Source organism: Cucurbita pepo, chromosome 7, assembly GCF_057944985.1.
Source record: "Cucurbita pepo subsp. pepo isolate OVF chromosome 7, ASM5794498v1, whole genome shotgun sequence".
NCBI classification, from domain to species: Eukaryota; Viridiplantae; Streptophyta; class Magnoliopsida; order Cucurbitales; family Cucurbitaceae; genus Cucurbita; species Cucurbita pepo.
The window spans coordinates 687,326-705,120 of NC_141804.1; the positions used below are offsets into that span (position 1 = coordinate 687,326).

Consider the following 17,795-nt stretch of genomic DNA (forward strand, 5'->3'; position numbering starts at 1 on the left):
TATACGTTATTAATAGTACAATAATTGAGTTGAAAATATTTATTGGTTCGGGAAATAATTGAATAGGATGATTCATAAAAAGATAGGCCTATAAACACCACATTCAATTAACCGAGGCATTAAATTTCAAGATCTCATTAAATTCTTTCTTTTACGAAATGTGACCGTTTAAAAAAAATTACAAATTTTGAGGTATGATTCGTTAAATTATGAAATTTTCGTGACTAACAGGTCACTGACTTGTTCGATTATTCTTTATAAATTTTTTAAAAATAAATTGTAAAATCTTAAGATTTTATTAGATACAAAATAAAATTTTATCGACAGCTTCCAACTGCTTATAAACACTAAGCTATCGGGAGAAGCTAAAAGAACTCGAACTCGAGCTCGTGCTATCGAACTGAGCTTAAAAATCAAATGAAGTTTTTAAAAAACTATTTTTTTTAGCATTTAATTGATTTAAAATTTAAAAAAATTAGAAAATAAAAATAAAATAAATAAATTTATATAATATTAAAATAAAAAAAAAAAAGGTTATAATTTAATTAAAAAGAAAATAAGACAAAAACGACAGCACCACTAAAAGTTTGTGTGAACACCGGAACCTCGGGTGGATAAATTCAGAACGAGAACAAGCAAGGTTTTTAAGTTACCGACACGTGGCGGTGATATCGAAGGAGACGTGTCATTGTTTTATTGGCTGCGGCGCATCGGGAACCCGGAGAGTGACGTCAGCAAAGTGGAGGACAAGAGCTTAAATAAGAAAAAAATTAAAAGGTAATTAAGTGAGATTAAAAAAAGTGATTAAGAGAAGTAATTTTGGATTGGAACTCTTATAAAAACCAAGCACTGACCTCGAACGAGAAACAGAGTGAGGCCGAGCGATCAAAAACAATTTTCTAAAACAAAAAAATCAAAAGATTTGTTGAGATTCTTTGCTGATTGTGTTCTTAGTGTTTGATCTTCGTGTTCTTCATCCCCCTTCTCTGTAATCCCCGCTTCTCTGAATCCCTTTCTGTTAATCATCTGTCTTTCAGGTTTCTGGTTTTTTGGGTTTGTTTTTAGAACGAACAGAAAGCAAACTTGAGAAAGGGTTTCTCGAAGGGCTAGGTGTTTTCCAGAATCGAGATCCAGTTTTTTTTTTTTTTTTTTTTTTTTTTTTTTTTTTTTTTTAATGTTTTGGAACGGATTCTTTTTCTAGATCTGTTTGTATATTTTTGTTTTTGGTTTTGAGATTTTTAGATCGACTTCGAGGGTTGTTTTTGATTCCCTCTTGGTGGAATTGAAGGGATTGGTTATTTACAGATCTGCTTCAATCCTTTTCTGTGTAGAAATAGTTCTTGATTTCTTCATCTTCTTCTTGTTTCTGTTGCTGATTTTGAATTTCGTTGAGAAATTATGGCTGCTTTGATGGATTTTTATGGTTGCAGAGATCTTCAGTCGTATCCAGTTGGTGGTGAATTAATGGAAGCGCTTGAACCTTTTATGAAAGCTGCTTCCTCTTCTTCTTCTTCTTCTTCTTTCCTTCCTTCCTTTTCTCCTTCTTCTTCATCTTTCGTTCCTGATTTCTCCTCTTCTTTCTCTTCAATCCAAACGGAGTCCACTTCTTATCCTTCCGATTGCTCGCCGCCGGTGGCCTATTCATATTCCGACGGGTTTTCGGCTAACAACCTTCACGGTTTGGAGCAATCGGCTTCAATCGGACTCAATTACTTGACTCCCTTTCAGATCCAACAGATCCAATCTCAATTCGGTCTTCAGACTCAGATCCAGCCGGTTTGGGGACATGTTAACAACCAGCAAGAGCTAACGAAAAACCAGATGAACGGCGTGAATTTGCTTGGCCCGAAGGCGATTCCGATGAAACATGCGGGATCTCCACCGAAATCGACGAAGCTTTATCGAGGCGTGAGGCAAAGGCATTGGGGAAAATGGGTGGCTGAGATCCGTCTACCGAGGAACCGTACTCGGCTATGGCTAGGCACCTTCGACACCGCTGAAGAAGCCGCTTTAGCCTATGACAAAGCCGCCTACAAGCTCCGAGGCGATTTCGCCAGGCTTAATTTCCCTCAGCTGAAGCACCACGGCTCCTCCGTCGGCGGCGATTTCGGCGAGTACAAGCCGCTCCACTCCGCGGTCGATGCTAAGCTCGATGCCATATGCCAAACCTTGGCTGAGTCGCAAAAACAGGGGAAATCGAACCGATCTGCCTCCTCGAGGAAGTCGAAATCATCATCGATTTCTTCCACGGTCGGATCGGAGTCTCAGGCACCGACGGTGATCGATTCTGACGACGATCAGAAGGCTAGCGATGTCAGGTCGAGTGGATCGGAGATCTGTTGCAAGGCGGAGAACTCCTCGTCGCCGGTTTCAGCCGAGAGCGACGAGTCAGCAGGATCTTCGCCTTTATCAGATCTGACGTTCCCCGATCCGACAGATTCGCCATGGGAACAGCCGTCAGAAATCTCTATGTTGCAGAAATATCCGTCTGAAATCGATTGGGCTTCGATTTTCACTTCATGATGATGATTTATGTAATTGTGTTAGTAAAATTGCTTAGGCGTCGTATTTTAGGGGATTCTGCGACTAAATTTTTGCAGTTTGCAGAATCGGTCTCTTTCTTTCAGTGTTTTTAGGGCTTTGAAAGTTGATGTATGTTAATGGCGTTATGACGAAGTAGTAGAAGTGTTAATAGGAAGGGAAATCTCCGCCACCGCCATGGCCGGCGGCCAACTTTTTTTGAGCTTTCCGGCCGGCGGAAGGGATGTAGAAGTAATTATCTTTGTTATCGTTGTGTAGTAGAGTCAGATCGCAGAGTCAGATCGCAGTACAATTTCTGTAATTTTCTCCTTCTATTAATTAATGTAAAATGTTGTTTCTTTTTTTAAATTCCTCAAGTAATTTTGTTATTTTTTTTTCTTTCCTTTAATAATTTGTTGCTATTTTTATTTGAGTATTCCAATCTAAGGTATATACGAAATTAATTATAAGAAATTATAATCTCACATATAAAAAAAACGTTCTTATTGTTTATTCAATTTTATTCACTTTAAATTGAGTATCTGATTTGATTTTCTCCCTTTCCCGTTTTGATTGTATTAGTGTAAAAGGAGGTGATTCAAAGCATTATTATTTGATTCAAAACCTGTTATAAAATCGAGCATTATTATTTGACTCGAAACTTGTTATAAAATTGAGACATTTTGAATGGTTTGTAGACACAGCCAAAGTCGAAAAGAGCTTTTGAATTATTTCAATAATGGACCTGGACATATAATTGTTCTGAATCGAAACTCTTTAGAAAGAAAATCTTTGTCTCGTCATAGCTTGCTTCAATTCTCTAACGAAACTTTAATTATTCGATTAGTCATACAAATAGTATAAAAATTAATGTTCGAGATCAAATGGGTTAAATTGAAATGGAATGATAATTAACCTTGAAATTATACAAACCTTGAAGATCAATAAAAAATTAAAGTCCAACAATTAATACATAAATTATAGCTTAAAAAAATGTTACCAACCAATTTCTCGAACTTTCGTTTCCAAATGGAGGGTTAATATTGTAATTTCCACAATTTATTTATTTAATATTTAACTTTTTTAAGATTCAGAAAAAGTAGTGGCGTGCATGACAATGACCACGTGGGCTGTCACCGACTCACCACTACACTCTAAACCATTAAAAAAAACAAAAGAACAAAAAACAAAAAAATCTCAACAAGTTATGATTATAAGGAGAAGAATATGCCATTTTCACAAAGAGATCTCGAACATGAATCTTTCTATCGACTTTTGAAATGATAACAGATACTTACAAAAGTTACAACTAATTGAACACAAACATGGACGGTCAGAATCGAAAGGGTAATAATGAAGTTAAGTTTAAAAGATCAATATCGATAATCAAATCAATATCGACGACGAATTATGAATCGGTAAAAGTAGGAATAAAGCAAAGATGCAACAAATTCAGTTCAATCCTTTTAGAAAGGAATTTTGCTAAAAATCCAGTTTCTCTTGAAACTTCCTTTCCCTAAATGCAAACATATAATTATCTGGAAGAAAAGTAACTCGAACCTTTTTCATAAAGTCATCAATATGGAAGAATAATGGGAATAGTGGAAGCTCCCCTTTCATTTATTCTGTCCTTTTCAACCATACATATACATATACATACATATATATCTATATATATATATATATATATATTTATATATATATATATATATATATATATATAGAAATGGGGTTAGCTTGAAACACTCAATAATGCAGTTATAAATGACAAAGGTTCAAATTTGAGAGAATATTTAACGAATATATAAAAGCTAAATGAGACGTTTTAACGAAGGATTTTGTTGGTAATAATGTTTTATAGATTCTTTCTCAAGAAATGCCAAAGGGAGGAGATATTAACAGTTACGACAACAGTTAAAAGATTCGTGAAACTGTAAGCAAATGGTTTTAAATATGAAGGCTAGCAAGTAATCGACTCGAGTAAAAATGATGTAAATTGGAAGACAGCGTACCATATGGTTGGATTCTCTTTGATTTGATCATCATCTGTAAATTGGAATTTGTTGCCGAGCTTCCGTAGCGTCAAGCTCGAATAAAAAGGTCGATTTCTCAGCTGAACTTACCAAGCTCCATCTTCTTCTTGATCACCTTTTGACCATGGTACACAAATGAATCTAATATTCCCGAGACCGTGAAGACGCCTGGACAGAATGACCACCATAAACGGTTTTCCTCCATTACTCATACCACTCAATAAACACAAACAAGTTCATTCTTTCGTTACAAATTGTAACAATCCAAGTCTATCGCTAGAAAATATTGTCATTTTTAGGCTTTCCCTTCTGGACTTCCCCTCAAGGTTTTTAAAACGTGTTTGCTAGGGAGAAGTTTCAACAACCTTACAAAGAATGTTTCGTTCTCCTTCCTAACCGATGTGGGATCTCACGTCAACTTATATGCTTATGGCATGGCTGCATTTGTAGCATACATTCTTCTGCACTTGTCTCAATTAAAATCACATTGATGCTAAACTCATCCTTTTCTAAGAGAAATAACAGTTTCGTTTTCTTTTTATATGCACGGTGTCCAGACCAGCTTGCGCACACCTTAAATATTTTCCTAAGACGATAACCTAACTCTACTATATTTGATTTTCAAGATAATTCGTAAGATATTAAATCCGAAATAGACAGGTCACTCTGGACTGAACCAATTTTCTCTAAACTCTTATTATTTCCATGATCTTGTTGACCACTAGGCCAACCCATGGTAGTTAATAGCAGTGAAGTAACCATAATTCAAGGGGATTGGTGTTTGTTAAATACCTCCTACTATAGCGCATACGTTTGTTAAGAAGTGCAGGAATGACACGTGCTCCTCCGTGAACGTGACCTGTAACATGCAAAACAAATCAGCTATAACAGTAACGAAAAGTGAATCTACCATTTCACACGTACTCAACATGTAAGGAAAACCAACCTTGATAGGAGAAAGGTCATAGAAAAAGAAAACTGCAGGAAGTGACTGAAGGCGTCCAACTTCTGCAGTCTTTACGTGTTCTGTGACAGAGAACTGCAATAATCCATTGTTCGCATCTTTATGGCATTGCTCAAATATGTAAAACATCTATGTAGGAAAAAGGAAAATAAGATTTCAAAGTTTAGGTATACCAACCTGGTTTGACTGGATGGTATTTCCACTAACGTCCTTGTAAACAGTAGGTACAACCTGCAAAATACGAGATATAGCAACTTATACTCCGCTCGACTTACTCCAGCTGTTGTACTAGGAATGCACGTGATACATGATATAGTCCTCAGTACATTAAATCTTAATGTATAGTAAATCATGAAAGAAAGCTATAAGGAAATAATGTTATGCCCTCCGTTGAGAGAAGAAAAAACAATCAAAGCAGCATCCAACAACCCAAAAACTAACCTTGATAAAATATTGATATGTTGCACTTGGTGTATCTTGCCTCCATTGCACACTTCACAATTGAAAAATTAAAAAATATGAGAGATACTAGCAAACTAGAAGCTAGAAGCTCCAAGAAAAGAAGTGAAAGCCTACCTATCCAGAGGATTCACCACGCCAGGGAAATATTCTCCATAAGTTAATCTGTTTATCTTGTGACTTATCTGAGTTAAAAAGTGCAATTAAATTAGATTGATAATCTAAAAACCCAAACTGAATCTTCAACATTTGTTTTTCATTAAAAAGTTAAAGAACACGTTTACACCATATCTTACATTGAAGCTGTCCTTTTGGAATGCCAACAGATCATGTACATGAACATTTGACTGTTGAAAACTTTTCCCAGGTGCAAAGTGAAAATTTCCGGCAACCTTATTGACCTCCAAAGATCCATATATATTGCACCCTTCACCATCTTCGTCTTTGATCCTTTGAAGAAACCCTTCTCTTTTGCACTGAACGCCATAAATATTTAGAAAAATATGTCAAGGAATAAGATCAGCCTTAGAATTATCTTATTAACAGAAAACTGAAATCCCTAGGGCACTAGGCAGATCTTACTGGCAGTGGTGTTCCAGAGAAAAGTCAAAAGTAAAAAAAAAAAAAAAAAAAAAAAAAAAAGAAAAAACGTAGAAAAATCCTATTCTTAGTATACTGAAGAAAATGAGGCTCTTTGCATAATAGTGGAAGGGGAAAAAAGTTCATAATACCCAGATGTCCATTAATGAAAACAATAAGGCATCATACGAAAGATAATTATCCTCAAATAACAGATGCATAGATCGAAAGTTCTCTAAGATTGCCTACGACGACTGGGTTGTATATGAAAAAAGAGGGGTATGCTACCGTTCAATGAAACCTTAAATCAACATTGTGCGGCAAAAGAAAAGGTTTTTTTAACTGTAAAACTAGGCCTCAAGCCACGGACATAGGGGCAAAGAATATTTAAATTATGTGTAACTAAGGGATTATGTTTTCAAGAACAGATGCAGAAGTTCTCATGTATCTCGAAAACTTATATCACGTAATGCAGGACGGAAAACTTCATTCTGGCCAGGAAAATCAAAAGCCAATCCAACTTCCAACATTGGATGGAAGATATCACCCGTTTCATAGTTGGAGAGGCTATGCATAAGATATTTATATTTTAGTAAAGTTCAACTTCTAAAATAAAAATGCTTAAGCAAGAAAATTAAACATTATGGTCATGCATTTGAGTAATGAGGGTATCGGTAAATACATATTCACATCGACATCAGATACAAAAACGAAATTGGAAGTCAACTTCAAAATTATAAGGATAAAAAGAATATGTCAAAATAGGAGCCCTCGTCCTGACAAACCTGGTCAATCAAATCAGGGTTTGACAAAGCCCAACCTTTCTTTCGATAAGCCTCACGAACTTCCTCGCACGAATTGCAACACTCATCGTCAGCCTGCAAACATAAAAGAATTCAAATAAAATAAAGGTTAAGTGAATCAACTGAGAGAGCAGGAGGGGGATGTAGCACCAAAAATGTTGAACTTCAATGTTTAACAGGATAAAATATTTAATTGACCAAAGCCACCTCTCAAATGGAAGAAGAAAGGACAAAAAGAACACTTAAAAAAAAAACTGGCAGTGGCTTAATTCATTCAGTACAATTACGTTAACTAAATTTACTTAAATTAACTGGCCATGGCCATATGACATATATTCAATAATGGCACAGTCAAACACCTCATCAATTCTATGAGATTTCCTGATAGATCAATTAAGGAACTACATTCAACAATTTACTCGTTTGAGAAAAAAGTTCATACCGATTCGCCTCCATAGCAGGAACCACAATATGTCTCATTATGCTCAAGCCTGCCACCATGCCTCTGTAAGGGATTTTCAATCTGTGCCAAAGTCAAAACAAACAATAGCCAAAATGAAAATTAAATAACAGCAGTAACGCCCGATTGACAGAAGGCATATGTATGGGCGGACAGTGTTACTGACTGGATTTAAGGTCAAGCAATTGAAATTGTCTATTGATATAGAAATTTGCATCACAATGAAGCTGGAAAATTAAACTTGAAACAAAAACTGGCACAAGTCAAGATATTAGCACACAAATTTCCTGCTGACCTTCACTTTTTTTAAAATGGTCATATCTCATATCTTACAAAATTTCTAGATGTGTTCTCTACCATTAGGAGTGCGGCTGATTTTAGCCTCCCATCACCTAATAAAAAAAAAAAAAAAAAAAACCTTCATACATGCATGCATTTAAACCATCATATATCGTGTTGCACCCAGAACATCCTACGTCCTTACTGATCCTATTAGTTTCCTTGGACTGCAGATTAAGCACAAGAGCATTTTCATCTCATCACTGCGTCCAAGTTTTAACGTTCATAAATCTTCAACTAAGGAAACTAAATCCACGACACCAAAGTAAACTGTTCACAGATGAGCGTCCTCCATAACATATATGATGTAAAATGAACAGACTGTGAGGAAAATCAAACGACGCATTGCTTTCCAAATTGTATGAAACAGATACCAGGGGCAATTATTTATTGAAAAAGGAAAAATGCACCTGTATCTTCTTCTTCTTTCCTACCATTTTTAGTTATATTTAAAACTTTAAAATTTGAGTACAGCAATGAGCAAACATTTATAAAAAAAAAAAAAAAAAAAAAAAAAAAAAGTTTCCTTCTCTAGACGACATATCCAACCAACTAGATCATGTTTTATGAGAAAAGCAGCCCCATTGACAAGAGCTGGCATCAAAGCATCCCTAATGTAGCATAGATTAAACTAGCTCCAAATGGTTCAACAAATTGCCAGATAGAGATAGGAAGGAATAAAAGGAATTTAATTGTCATCAAATTACGAACCTTAGGAGCACCAATCCCATCTGATCTTGCTTCAATAGCATTGCCATTAGAGTCCAACCTTTTTTTGATTATGTCGTGCTTCTGCGTACATGAGAAAACCGTATGTAAATCTTGCACAGCATGCACACAACATGCATACACAGCTCAAATTCAAATAATTTACATATTGTGGATAAGGAGAGGAAAGGATATGTATCCACACGCACCACGTCTAGGTGTTGCTCACCACTGATGTCCATTGCATCGAGACTTAACAAAGAACAAGGAAGGGCAGGAAATGTAACATCAAACTGCAAATAAGAAAAGGAAAAAATGTATAGCTTCAAAGAAACATATTGATGCATAACATTACAATCATCAAGAAACAATGTACGGTATTGTTACACTTGAGCGACTAACATAGAAGAGGAACTGAAATGTCCTTACTTGAAATCTAAATCATTCTCCACTCAAAGGTAAAGCACGAGAAGAGTAATAACGTGCCTAGTATGCTTCAACTACGAGTTTATAAGCACGACATAGAAGAGTAATAATGAGCATATAAGCACGACATAGAAGAGTAATAATGAGCATATAAGCACGACATCTATACAAAATTAGCATATTGTACGTATTTACATTGATACGCAGCGTTTCTCCTCTTGATGTATCAACTACGAGCTTTGTTTCTGTTACAGCATGGAGATACAACCCTATAACCAACGAGAGTTTCCACTGTATTAGCATTCATTTACAGAAAGAAAATCCATAAAGCATATACTCTAACAGCAACAGAAGAGCAGCAAAACAAATAATTCATTGCACTCATACCAAAAGATTGAGCCCCAAAAGACCTTAATACTAGCGATCGCTATATAAGTACCCTTCCGAGCAGCGGCAGGAAGTTATTTTGATTATAAATCGATGAAGACATGATGTAACAGCCTAAGACAACTCCTAGTAGATATTGTCCACTTTAGCCCGCTACGTATCGCTATCAGCCTCACGATTTTAAAACGCGTCTACTAGGAAGAGGTTTGCACACCCTTATAAGGAATGTTTCGTTCCCCTCTCAAACCAATGTGGGATCTCACAATCCACCCCCCTTGAGGGCCCAGAATCCCCGCTAGCACACCGCCCGGTGTCTGGCTCTGATACCATTTGTAACAGCCCAAGGCCACCGCTAGTAGATATTGTCCACTTTTGCCCGTTACGTATCGCTGTCAGCCTCACGATTTTAAAACGCGTCTACTAGGGAGAGGTTTACACACTCTTATAAAGAATGTTTCGTTCCCCTCTCCAACCGATGTGGGATCTCACACATGATATATTAATAAACATGCAACTTCAACTCTAACAAAGGACCTATGAACTATACTCTGATGATAATATATAAAAACAATGCAGTCTTATCTGCGGTATCAACGGGAAAAATTATGGCACCAACATAAGGCAAATTGGGGCTTGCTCAATGCAGCCTGGGACACAGTAATGTACCATATGACACAGTATCTGGGAAGTGCTAAACACCAATCGAGGCTCGAATACATGAAACAGAAAACAAATTCTTGACAAAAAGGCCATTGAATTGTAAAACACATTATGATAAGCCCTAGATTCAATAATAGATTAACAGAACAAACACGAAGGAACGGTAAAATCAAGAGAGACACCTACGTAGCTCGGAAATGAATAGCAGAACCATGACAATAGAAGACGCAAGCGTAATAACGCCACCGGATAGTGTTCGGCTGTAGAAATCCTCATTAACTTTAGGGTAAGCGTCCAAGTTTCGAAGCTTTCCAATTATATTATCCATGTCCAGCCTCAAATTTCCGATCCGACACAGCCGCCAAGGAGACAAGAGATGAAGATCCCAGTTCTCGATCTATCCGAAGAGGTAAATACACCGAATCGCCTCTTAATCCAAAGCAGAAATCAAGAAACAAATCAAGAACATGACGAAAGCAATGGAGGGAAATTTTGAAAAATCCAAACTCCCCGCCAAGGCAGAAACGTCGATTCTTCAAGGAAAATGACGGGGAAATTGGGATTTGAGAAATGATCGAAGCGGAGACCCCTTAATTCATCTGTTGCGGGAGATCTAAGAGAAACCGAGCTCGGTGATTCCCTGGATATAGGGATTGGTTCTTCTTCTCCAATTGGAAAATCTGCAGACCATCAATCCTTCAAACTTATTACCGTAACTTTTTTTTCATTCATGTTAATACAGAAATGCTAAATTAATCATTTTTTCCTTAAAAAAAAATTTATATACTTTTATTTTAATAATACCCTTAAACTTTAAAAAATATTTTAAAAATAATCTACTTTTCAAATTTTTTATTAATATCTCTAAATTGAAGAAAAATGTGCAAAAATATTATTATCACTATATTTAAAAAATATTTATAAACTTTCAAAAGTAACATTAAAATTTTTTTCGTTTATATACTGATTATAAAAAAAAAAAAAGTGACGTTGTTAATGTTAATTTTAAAATTCTATAAATATTTTTTTAAAAAAAGCGATAATATATATTAAAAGTTAAGGGTTTTGGAAGTAAATATTTTTATTAATTTAAGTTTTTTTTTTTTTGTTATATTCTCATCGTTATTTATTTATTTATTTATATATATATATATATATTAAAAGTTGAAGGGTTGAAAATAAATATTTTTATTAATTTAACCTATTTTTATTTTATTTTATATTTTTTTTATTATATTCTCCTCGTTATTTATTTATTTATTTATTTATATATATATATATATATATATATATATATATATATATATATATATATATATATATATATATATATATATATAAATTGAAGGTATTATTAAAACTTTTGAAAGTAAATATTTTTATTAATTTAATTTATTTTTTGGTTATATTCTTCTCGTCATTTATTTATATATATATATATTAAAAGTTGAAGGGTATTATTAAAAAAATTTAAAGTAAATATTTTTATTAATTTAACCTAATTTTTTTATTTCTTATTTTTTTTTATTATATTCTCCTCGTTATTTTATATATATATATAAAAGTTGAAGGATATTATTTATATATATATATAAAAAGTTGAAATGTATTATTAAAACTTTTGAAAGTAAATTTTTTATTAATTTAATTTTTTTTTTTTTTTTGTTATATTCTCCTCGTCATTTAACCAAAAATAATTTCGTGCTTCAATTATTTACGCAAACAGCTAAATTTGGTTAAATTAAACATTATTTAATCGATTAAGTTATTTTGATTAGAGATGTCCATTTAATTAATAAAGTTGAATCTACAATAAATAAATATATATATATATATATATATATATATATTACGAGATGAGTTTTCCACTGCGACTTCTACCCACTTTAATATATATATTAAATATATTGATATTACGTTAAAATATAATTTTATTAACGGAAATATTTATATAAATATATCAGAATATTTAATACTAAAAAATCCTCAATGAAAAAACAAACACCAAGAAAAAATACACAAATATACATATAATTAAATATATATTAGACAGTAATTATAAGATTTTAAGGCAGGCCAAATTATTTTATAATATGTATATCACCTTATAATTATTTATATAATTAAATAAGCATTAATCTAATTAATATTGTTTTTTTTTATTAAGAAGTGAAATATATATATAAAAAAAAAAAAGACTTTCCTATATGAATAAAATATTATGGAAAATAAAATAAAATTCCAAAAACCCTAAAAGACATCCATTAACAGAGAAGCTCACATCAAAATAACAAAATAATAAAATAATAAGATTAAAAAAAAAAAAAAGATACGAAACGAAACGAAAGAGAGATTGAGATCATATGGATATTCGCCATTCATGTTCTTCATGGTATACAAACAAAGAAAGGAAATTCAGCCCGAAATACCATTTTTTTTTTTTACTTTTTTTTTTCTCACGTTGTAGATCGTACCGTTCGTCATTGTCGTTTGCTTTCGCAATCATGCGACAATATCTTTGAATTTTTTCCCAACGTGTTAACCGTGAAACTACAAACAACAACAAATTCGACATTTCGATGCATCGATAAGCGACCTATTGTTTCTGCCGGAAGATTCATCTTCAAAGACATGGCCACGTGGAGTTTAGACTTTTTGTCTTCCATCCGCCGCTTGAACTCTTTAGGGAAGGAAGACGATGATTTTGCATGGAATGCTAGCGTGACATGTTCTTCGGAGCCATGTTCTTGATGGATGAGCGGGAATTTCGCAGTAGCAAGTTCGTGTTTCCGAAACGATAGGAAGGCATGTGATGGGGATTTGAAGGACATTGAGCCAACAGAATTAGGGTTATGGATGTTGAGTTTGATGTGGAAGTCGTGGCCAGAAGGAGCGAGTTTGAATGTGGTGAGTTTGACGATGGGGGGTTTGGGAGAGGCGAGGAGAGGAGGGAGGAGAACGGCTAGGAGAATGATGACGAGGAGGAGGGCGGCGATGGGGAGGAAGAAGCGGAGACAACAAGAGCGTCGATGTTGGGAGGATTCGACAGAAGGGTTACGATGACGCTCGACGATAAGGGCATTTTCAGGGGGAGGAATACGGTAGATTTGGTCCTTGGGGATCTGGACGACGTAGGTGCCAGAGGAGAAGATGGGAGGGTCGGGTAGAGAGTAAGAAGAGCGAGCCCGCTCCGAGTCCATCTCCGAGACCGAGGAGATGGAAGAAGAGGAAAAAGAGGAGGAGAAGGGAGGAGGAGGATTGAGGAATGGAGAGTAATGGCAATGGTTGAGGGTTGTGGAGAATGCATGGGGATAGGAGGGGAAGGGAAGGGGGAATTTGGGTTATGGTTTTTTTGGAACAAAATCCGAATTCAAAGGGATTTTTTACAAATCATTTGCCTTAATATTAGAGACAAAGGGTTGGGGTTTGTTCTTTTACTTGGTCAACCCTCCTTCCTTAAAAAAAAACACCGCATTTTTGTCTTTTTCTGTTAGAACATTCGTCTAATTTGTGTTTGTTCGTAAACTTTTAATATATTTTATGTAAGATTATATTAAACCATTGGATAAATATTTACTTAGTCAACCCTCCTTCCTTAAAAAAAAAAAAAACACGACATTTTTGTGTTTTTTTTGTTAGAACATTCGTCTGATTTGTGTTTATTTGTAAACTTTTAATATATTTTATGTAAGATTATATTAAACTATTATAAATTATGGATAAATAAATGTTTTTTAATAACTCAACAACCCTGATAGATTGGGTTGTGAAAATTTTTGGGTTGGGTTGGATTACTAATCTAACCAACCTGAACTTTTGAGTTGGTCCAAAAAGTTTCTTCAACTCAACCCGACCCATGTACACTTCTAGATAGGATTATTGAAGGCTTGAATTGAATGTCTTCTCTACTAGGATTCTCGAGGGTCTATTAAAATCAACCTATAAGCTAATGTTATGAGTAAAATTAGACTGTAAGAATAAGCATAGAGATTGAAAATCTCAAGGGTCTAGTAAAATGGGCCGAAACATAAAAGGAGATTAAACTATCAGATTGGAGAGAGACGGTAACTTGGGTTAAAGCCCAAGTCTCCTGATCAACTTCATATCGGACGTCCTCGATAAATCTTGGTCCAACCCAATTTGATCTTTTTTTCTTTTTATCGAACCTTCGCAACACTTTCTTCCAAACTTTTAAGTTTTTACTATATTAATTTTAATATTAGTACGTGTGACAGAGTGTAATAATAACGATAAATATTTAAAAGAAATAAGATAAAAAATAATGTTAATAAAAGTTTTTTTTTTTTTTTTTTTTTTTTTTTTTTTTTTTTTTTTATGGAATCTTTAATTTAATATTTGGAATGAAAATGAAAAGAAAATAATAATTTGTTTAAAAAAAAGGTCAATTATTACGTTTCTTTTACCGCACGAATTGAATGATATTCGGTTTAAGTAACGTTCGAAAATTATGAATATCACAGTAATTATTTTTCACTCCAACCACTTAAGTTGAAATATTAAAGTGATATTTAATAATAATAATAATAAATAATTTTGTTGAATTAATCAATCATCCCTTCTGTATTAAAAATATTTCATTATTTTAATTCAAATTTTTAAAAATAAATTAATAACTGAATTCTCCGTCATATTTTATTCTTTCAATTAATATTTTTTTAATTTTATGATCGAGAGAATTAATTAAAAAATATATATCTAGAATCGTTGGATAATGACTGGTCAATAAATTAATAATTTTATTAAAAAAAAAAATATATATAATTTAATGACTTTAATAATTACAAAAATAATCCAACTCGAACGAACAACAGCCATCAACGCTCTATCCTTTAGAGGTCAAGTTGTAGAGCCAATATCAATAGGGACATGGATTAGGTTCACACCCTTTTTTTGACCTTTTCTTCCCATCATTTTTTTTTTTGTGACAATTTTTCCAACCATATTAAATATGGGTTAGCCGTTGTCCATTCTCCGAAGAAACTCCATAAAGTTGGGCTAGTATTACGTCAAATTTTTTTGACCAATTAAAAATCTCTATTTTGCTCGGAATAATTCTATATTGGTTGATGTTGAGCGATGACAAAGTGTGTTGAAATGACTCGTATAGGTCTGTAGAGGTAGTCCTCACCTTTAGAAGCGAGGAGTGTAACAACCAAAGTCTATCGCTAGCAGATATTGTTCGCTTTGGTCTGTTATGTATCATCGTCAACCTCACGATTTTAAAACATGTATACTATAGAGAGAGTCTAAACCCTACTTCGACCGGTGACTTGTACCGCCTAGTGACTGGCTCTAATACCATTTATAACAGCTCGAGCCCATCAATAGAAAATATTGTTTGCTAGGGAGAAGTTTCTACTCCTTTTTATATATATATATATATATATATATATATATATATATATATTATATGGGTGTCTATTGTGATATCTCACATTGGTTGGGGAGGAAAACAAAACATTCTTTACAAGGGTATGGAAACCTTTCCCTAGACGCGTTTTAAAGCCTTGAGGGAGAGCACAAAAAGGGACAATATCTGCTAGCGGTGGATCTGAGTCGTTACATGTATATATGTATGAATGTATATGTATATATGTATATATGTATATGTATATGTATATGTATATGTATGTATGGACAAGGAGATGGACCCAAATCTTTACGCTTTATATTAATATTTAAAATTTTTGTGAATTTCAATGGGCCGTAATTGGGCCTGTGGGTCCCATTGGTTGTAGGTCAACGGTCAAACCTCCCGCAACTTGTCCTTTCTCTATCTCTCTCCCACTTGCCTTGCAGGCGGAGCTTCTGTTAAATAAGTACGTAAAAACGAAAACAAAAAAAATAAACATGACGGATAATTTCTTGCAGTCTTCCATGGCGGAAGGGCAGGATTCTTCGTTAATCCACATCGATGATGCCTTTGATTCTCTTCCAGATTCCATAATTCTTCTGATTTTCAACTCCGTTTCCGATGTCAAAACCTTGATCCGTTGCAGAGCCGTCTCGAAGCGATTCAACTCCCTCGTTCCTCATTCCGATTCTCTCTTTCTCAAGGTCGATTGCGTCATTTCTTCCGATTCTGATTCCGATGAAAACTCGTTCCTCTACGGATTTTTCAAGTCCGTTGTGAAATCGTTCTTCGATTTGATTTCTCCTATCCTCGTTCAGTCCGAATCGCAGAACTCTCCGGCGCAAATCCTCCGTCAGTTTATCCGGATCCAGCGTTTAGAGATCGAGTTTCCGACGGGAGATCTTAAGGTTGAGAGAATCGGAGGCGTTAAATGGAGAGCGGAGTTTGGGATTACGCTTAGGAGTTGCGTGATTTTGCTATTTCGAGGGATTAGGTATGAGTCGTATGATGAGACGGCTGTGGCGGATGGTTTCGATTTCATCGAAGAACTGAAATCGAAGGTGTTTTTGACGATTAGTACTCTGATTACGGCATCGGCGAGGCACAACGTGTTGGCGGAGGTGATCGAGGAGCATTTGGAGGTGGAGAGTCTTGTTTTGCGAGACAGGGAAGGGGAAGGCGTGGTGGAGATGGACAAGGACGGTTTAGATGAGTGGAGGAAATCGAGAGAGCGTAGCGGCGAAGACGGCGGCGGAGTAGCGGCGGAGGGAGGGGAATGGCGACGGACGAGAACGAGGGTTCCGAGCACTACGGTGAGGATGAGACATCTGCCGAGGGTGGAGCTCCGGCGAGGGATGTGGATGGAGGACGCCACGTTGGTGGTGGTGAGGCCAACCACAAATGCCAGCAAGGATAAAACTGATGACATGGAGAAAGAGAATGATGAGGTGGCATTGAGGACGTTCGAAGGTGATGATGTGTACGGTGAGGCAGTGGGAGCGTTACTGAAGAAGGGCCGGAGGTATCAGTTAGAAATGAACTCTTTCTAGATTTTTCTTTTTTCTTTTCTAAATATATATAAATACTGTAAATTAAAACTTTCTGAGCTGGAAATATATTGATTTATAATGGACCAATTGAAGCCCGTTTATATTGGGCCCTAATCTTTGGGCCGAATGATATTTTTCAAAGGTCAGAACAATATTTTTTTTTTTAAATTTTAAATAATCCAACTTGAAATTTGACCATATATTAAAAATTAACTTACTTTTTTCTAATAATTATATTTTATCAGTAAGAATAAGAATATACTATTGTGAATTTGATGATTAAATAATTTTATTTTATATTATAAAAAGTAAATATTATATTAATCTTTATTCAAATTTACTTTCCATTTTTTATTTTTTTATTTACAACAAAAATTGTTAAATTACATTTTTACCCCCGTTAATTTCTGTGTTTTTTTTAATCCTACTTTCAAAAGGTCAATTTTGCATCGTAATTTGAAAAAATAACAGCGAGCTACCCTATTGCACATGGGTGTGTTACAACATGCGTGAACATTTCGAGACGACTATTT

The 17,795-nt window shown here is 34.6% G+C and overlaps 4 protein-coding genes across 5 annotated transcripts; 2 read left to right on the forward strand and 2 right to left on the reverse strand.

Annotated features, from left to right (window-relative positions):
• The first annotated feature begins 882 nt into the window (after window positions 1–882).
• On the forward strand, window positions 883–2,889 carry LOC111798403 (ethylene-responsive transcription factor RAP2-4). Its single transcript, XM_023681519.2, has one exon. The coding sequence runs from the start codon at window positions 1,399–1,401 to the stop codon at window positions 2,521–2,523; it is 1,125 nt and encodes a 374-aa protein (XP_023537287.2). The 5' UTR covers window positions 883–1,398; the 3' UTR covers window positions 2,524–2,889.
• A 1,436-nt stretch (window positions 2,890–4,325) lies between these two features.
• LOC111798402 (uncharacterized) lies at window positions 4,326–11,064 on the reverse strand. Of its 2 annotated transcripts, XM_023681518.2 has the most exons (13): window positions 10,525–11,063; window positions 9,487–9,560; window positions 9,075–9,158; window positions 8,869–8,949; window positions 7,801–7,881; window positions 7,341–7,433; window positions 6,273–6,452; window positions 6,094–6,161; window positions 5,959–6,010; window positions 5,695–5,748; window positions 5,500–5,592; window positions 5,346–5,412; window positions 4,326–4,721 (listed from the first exon to the last, which is right to left on the reverse strand). In XM_023681518.2, exons 1-13 carry the CDS (start codon window positions 10,664–10,666, stop codon window positions 4,630–4,632), a joined length of 1,161 nt encoding a protein of 386 aa, XP_023537286.2. In that variant the 5' UTR covers window positions 10,667–11,063; the 3' UTR covers window positions 4,326–4,629. The 2 variants fall into 2 exon arrangements, with proteins under 2 accessions (XP_023537286.2, XP_086981918.1); XM_087125792.1 differs by lacking the exon at window positions 9,075–9,158 and having other exon boundaries at window positions 10,525–11,064.
• Window positions 11,065–12,676: 1,612 nt separating this feature from the next.
• LOC111798732 (NDR1/HIN1-like protein 13) lies at window positions 12,677–13,652 on the reverse strand. The gene has a single exon (XM_023682050.2). It carries the CDS (start codon window positions 13,536–13,538, stop codon window positions 12,819–12,821), a length of 720 nt encoding a protein of 239 aa, XP_023537818.2. The 5' UTR covers window positions 13,539–13,652; the 3' UTR covers window positions 12,677–12,818.
• A 2,524-nt stretch (window positions 13,653–16,176) lies between these two features.
• LOC111798404 (F-box protein AUF2) lies at window positions 16,177–17,349 on the forward strand. Its single transcript, XM_023681520.2, has one exon. The coding sequence runs from the start codon at window positions 16,210–16,212 to the stop codon at window positions 17,260–17,262; it is 1,053 nt and encodes a 350-aa protein (XP_023537288.2). The 5' UTR covers window positions 16,177–16,209; the 3' UTR covers window positions 17,263–17,349.
• Window positions 17,350–17,795: the final 446 nt, after the last annotated feature.

Coding starts and splice junctions, on each gene's coding strand:
- LOC111798403 (XM_023681519.2), top strand. CDS start 1,399: ATGGCTGCTTTGATGGATTTTTATGGTTGCAGAGATCTTCAGTCGTAT.
- LOC111798402 (XM_023681518.2), bottom strand. CDS start 10,666: ATGGATAATATAATTGGAAAGCTTCGAAACTTGGACGCTTACCCTAAA. Junction 8,950..9,074: donor GTGAGCAACACCTAGACGTG/GTGCGTGTGGAT, acceptor TCATGTACGCAG/AAGCACGACATAATCAAAAA. Junction 4,722..5,345: donor CGTATGCGCTATAGTAGGAG/GTATTTAACAAA, acceptor CATTCTGTCCAG/GCGTCTTCACGGTCTCGGGA.
- LOC111798732 (XM_023682050.2), bottom strand. CDS start 13,538: ATGGACTCGGAGCGGGCTCGCTCTTCTTACTCTCTACCCGACCCTCCC.
- LOC111798404 (XM_023681520.2), top strand. CDS start 16,210: ATGACGGATAATTTCTTGCAGTCTTCCATGGCGGAAGGGCAGGATTCT.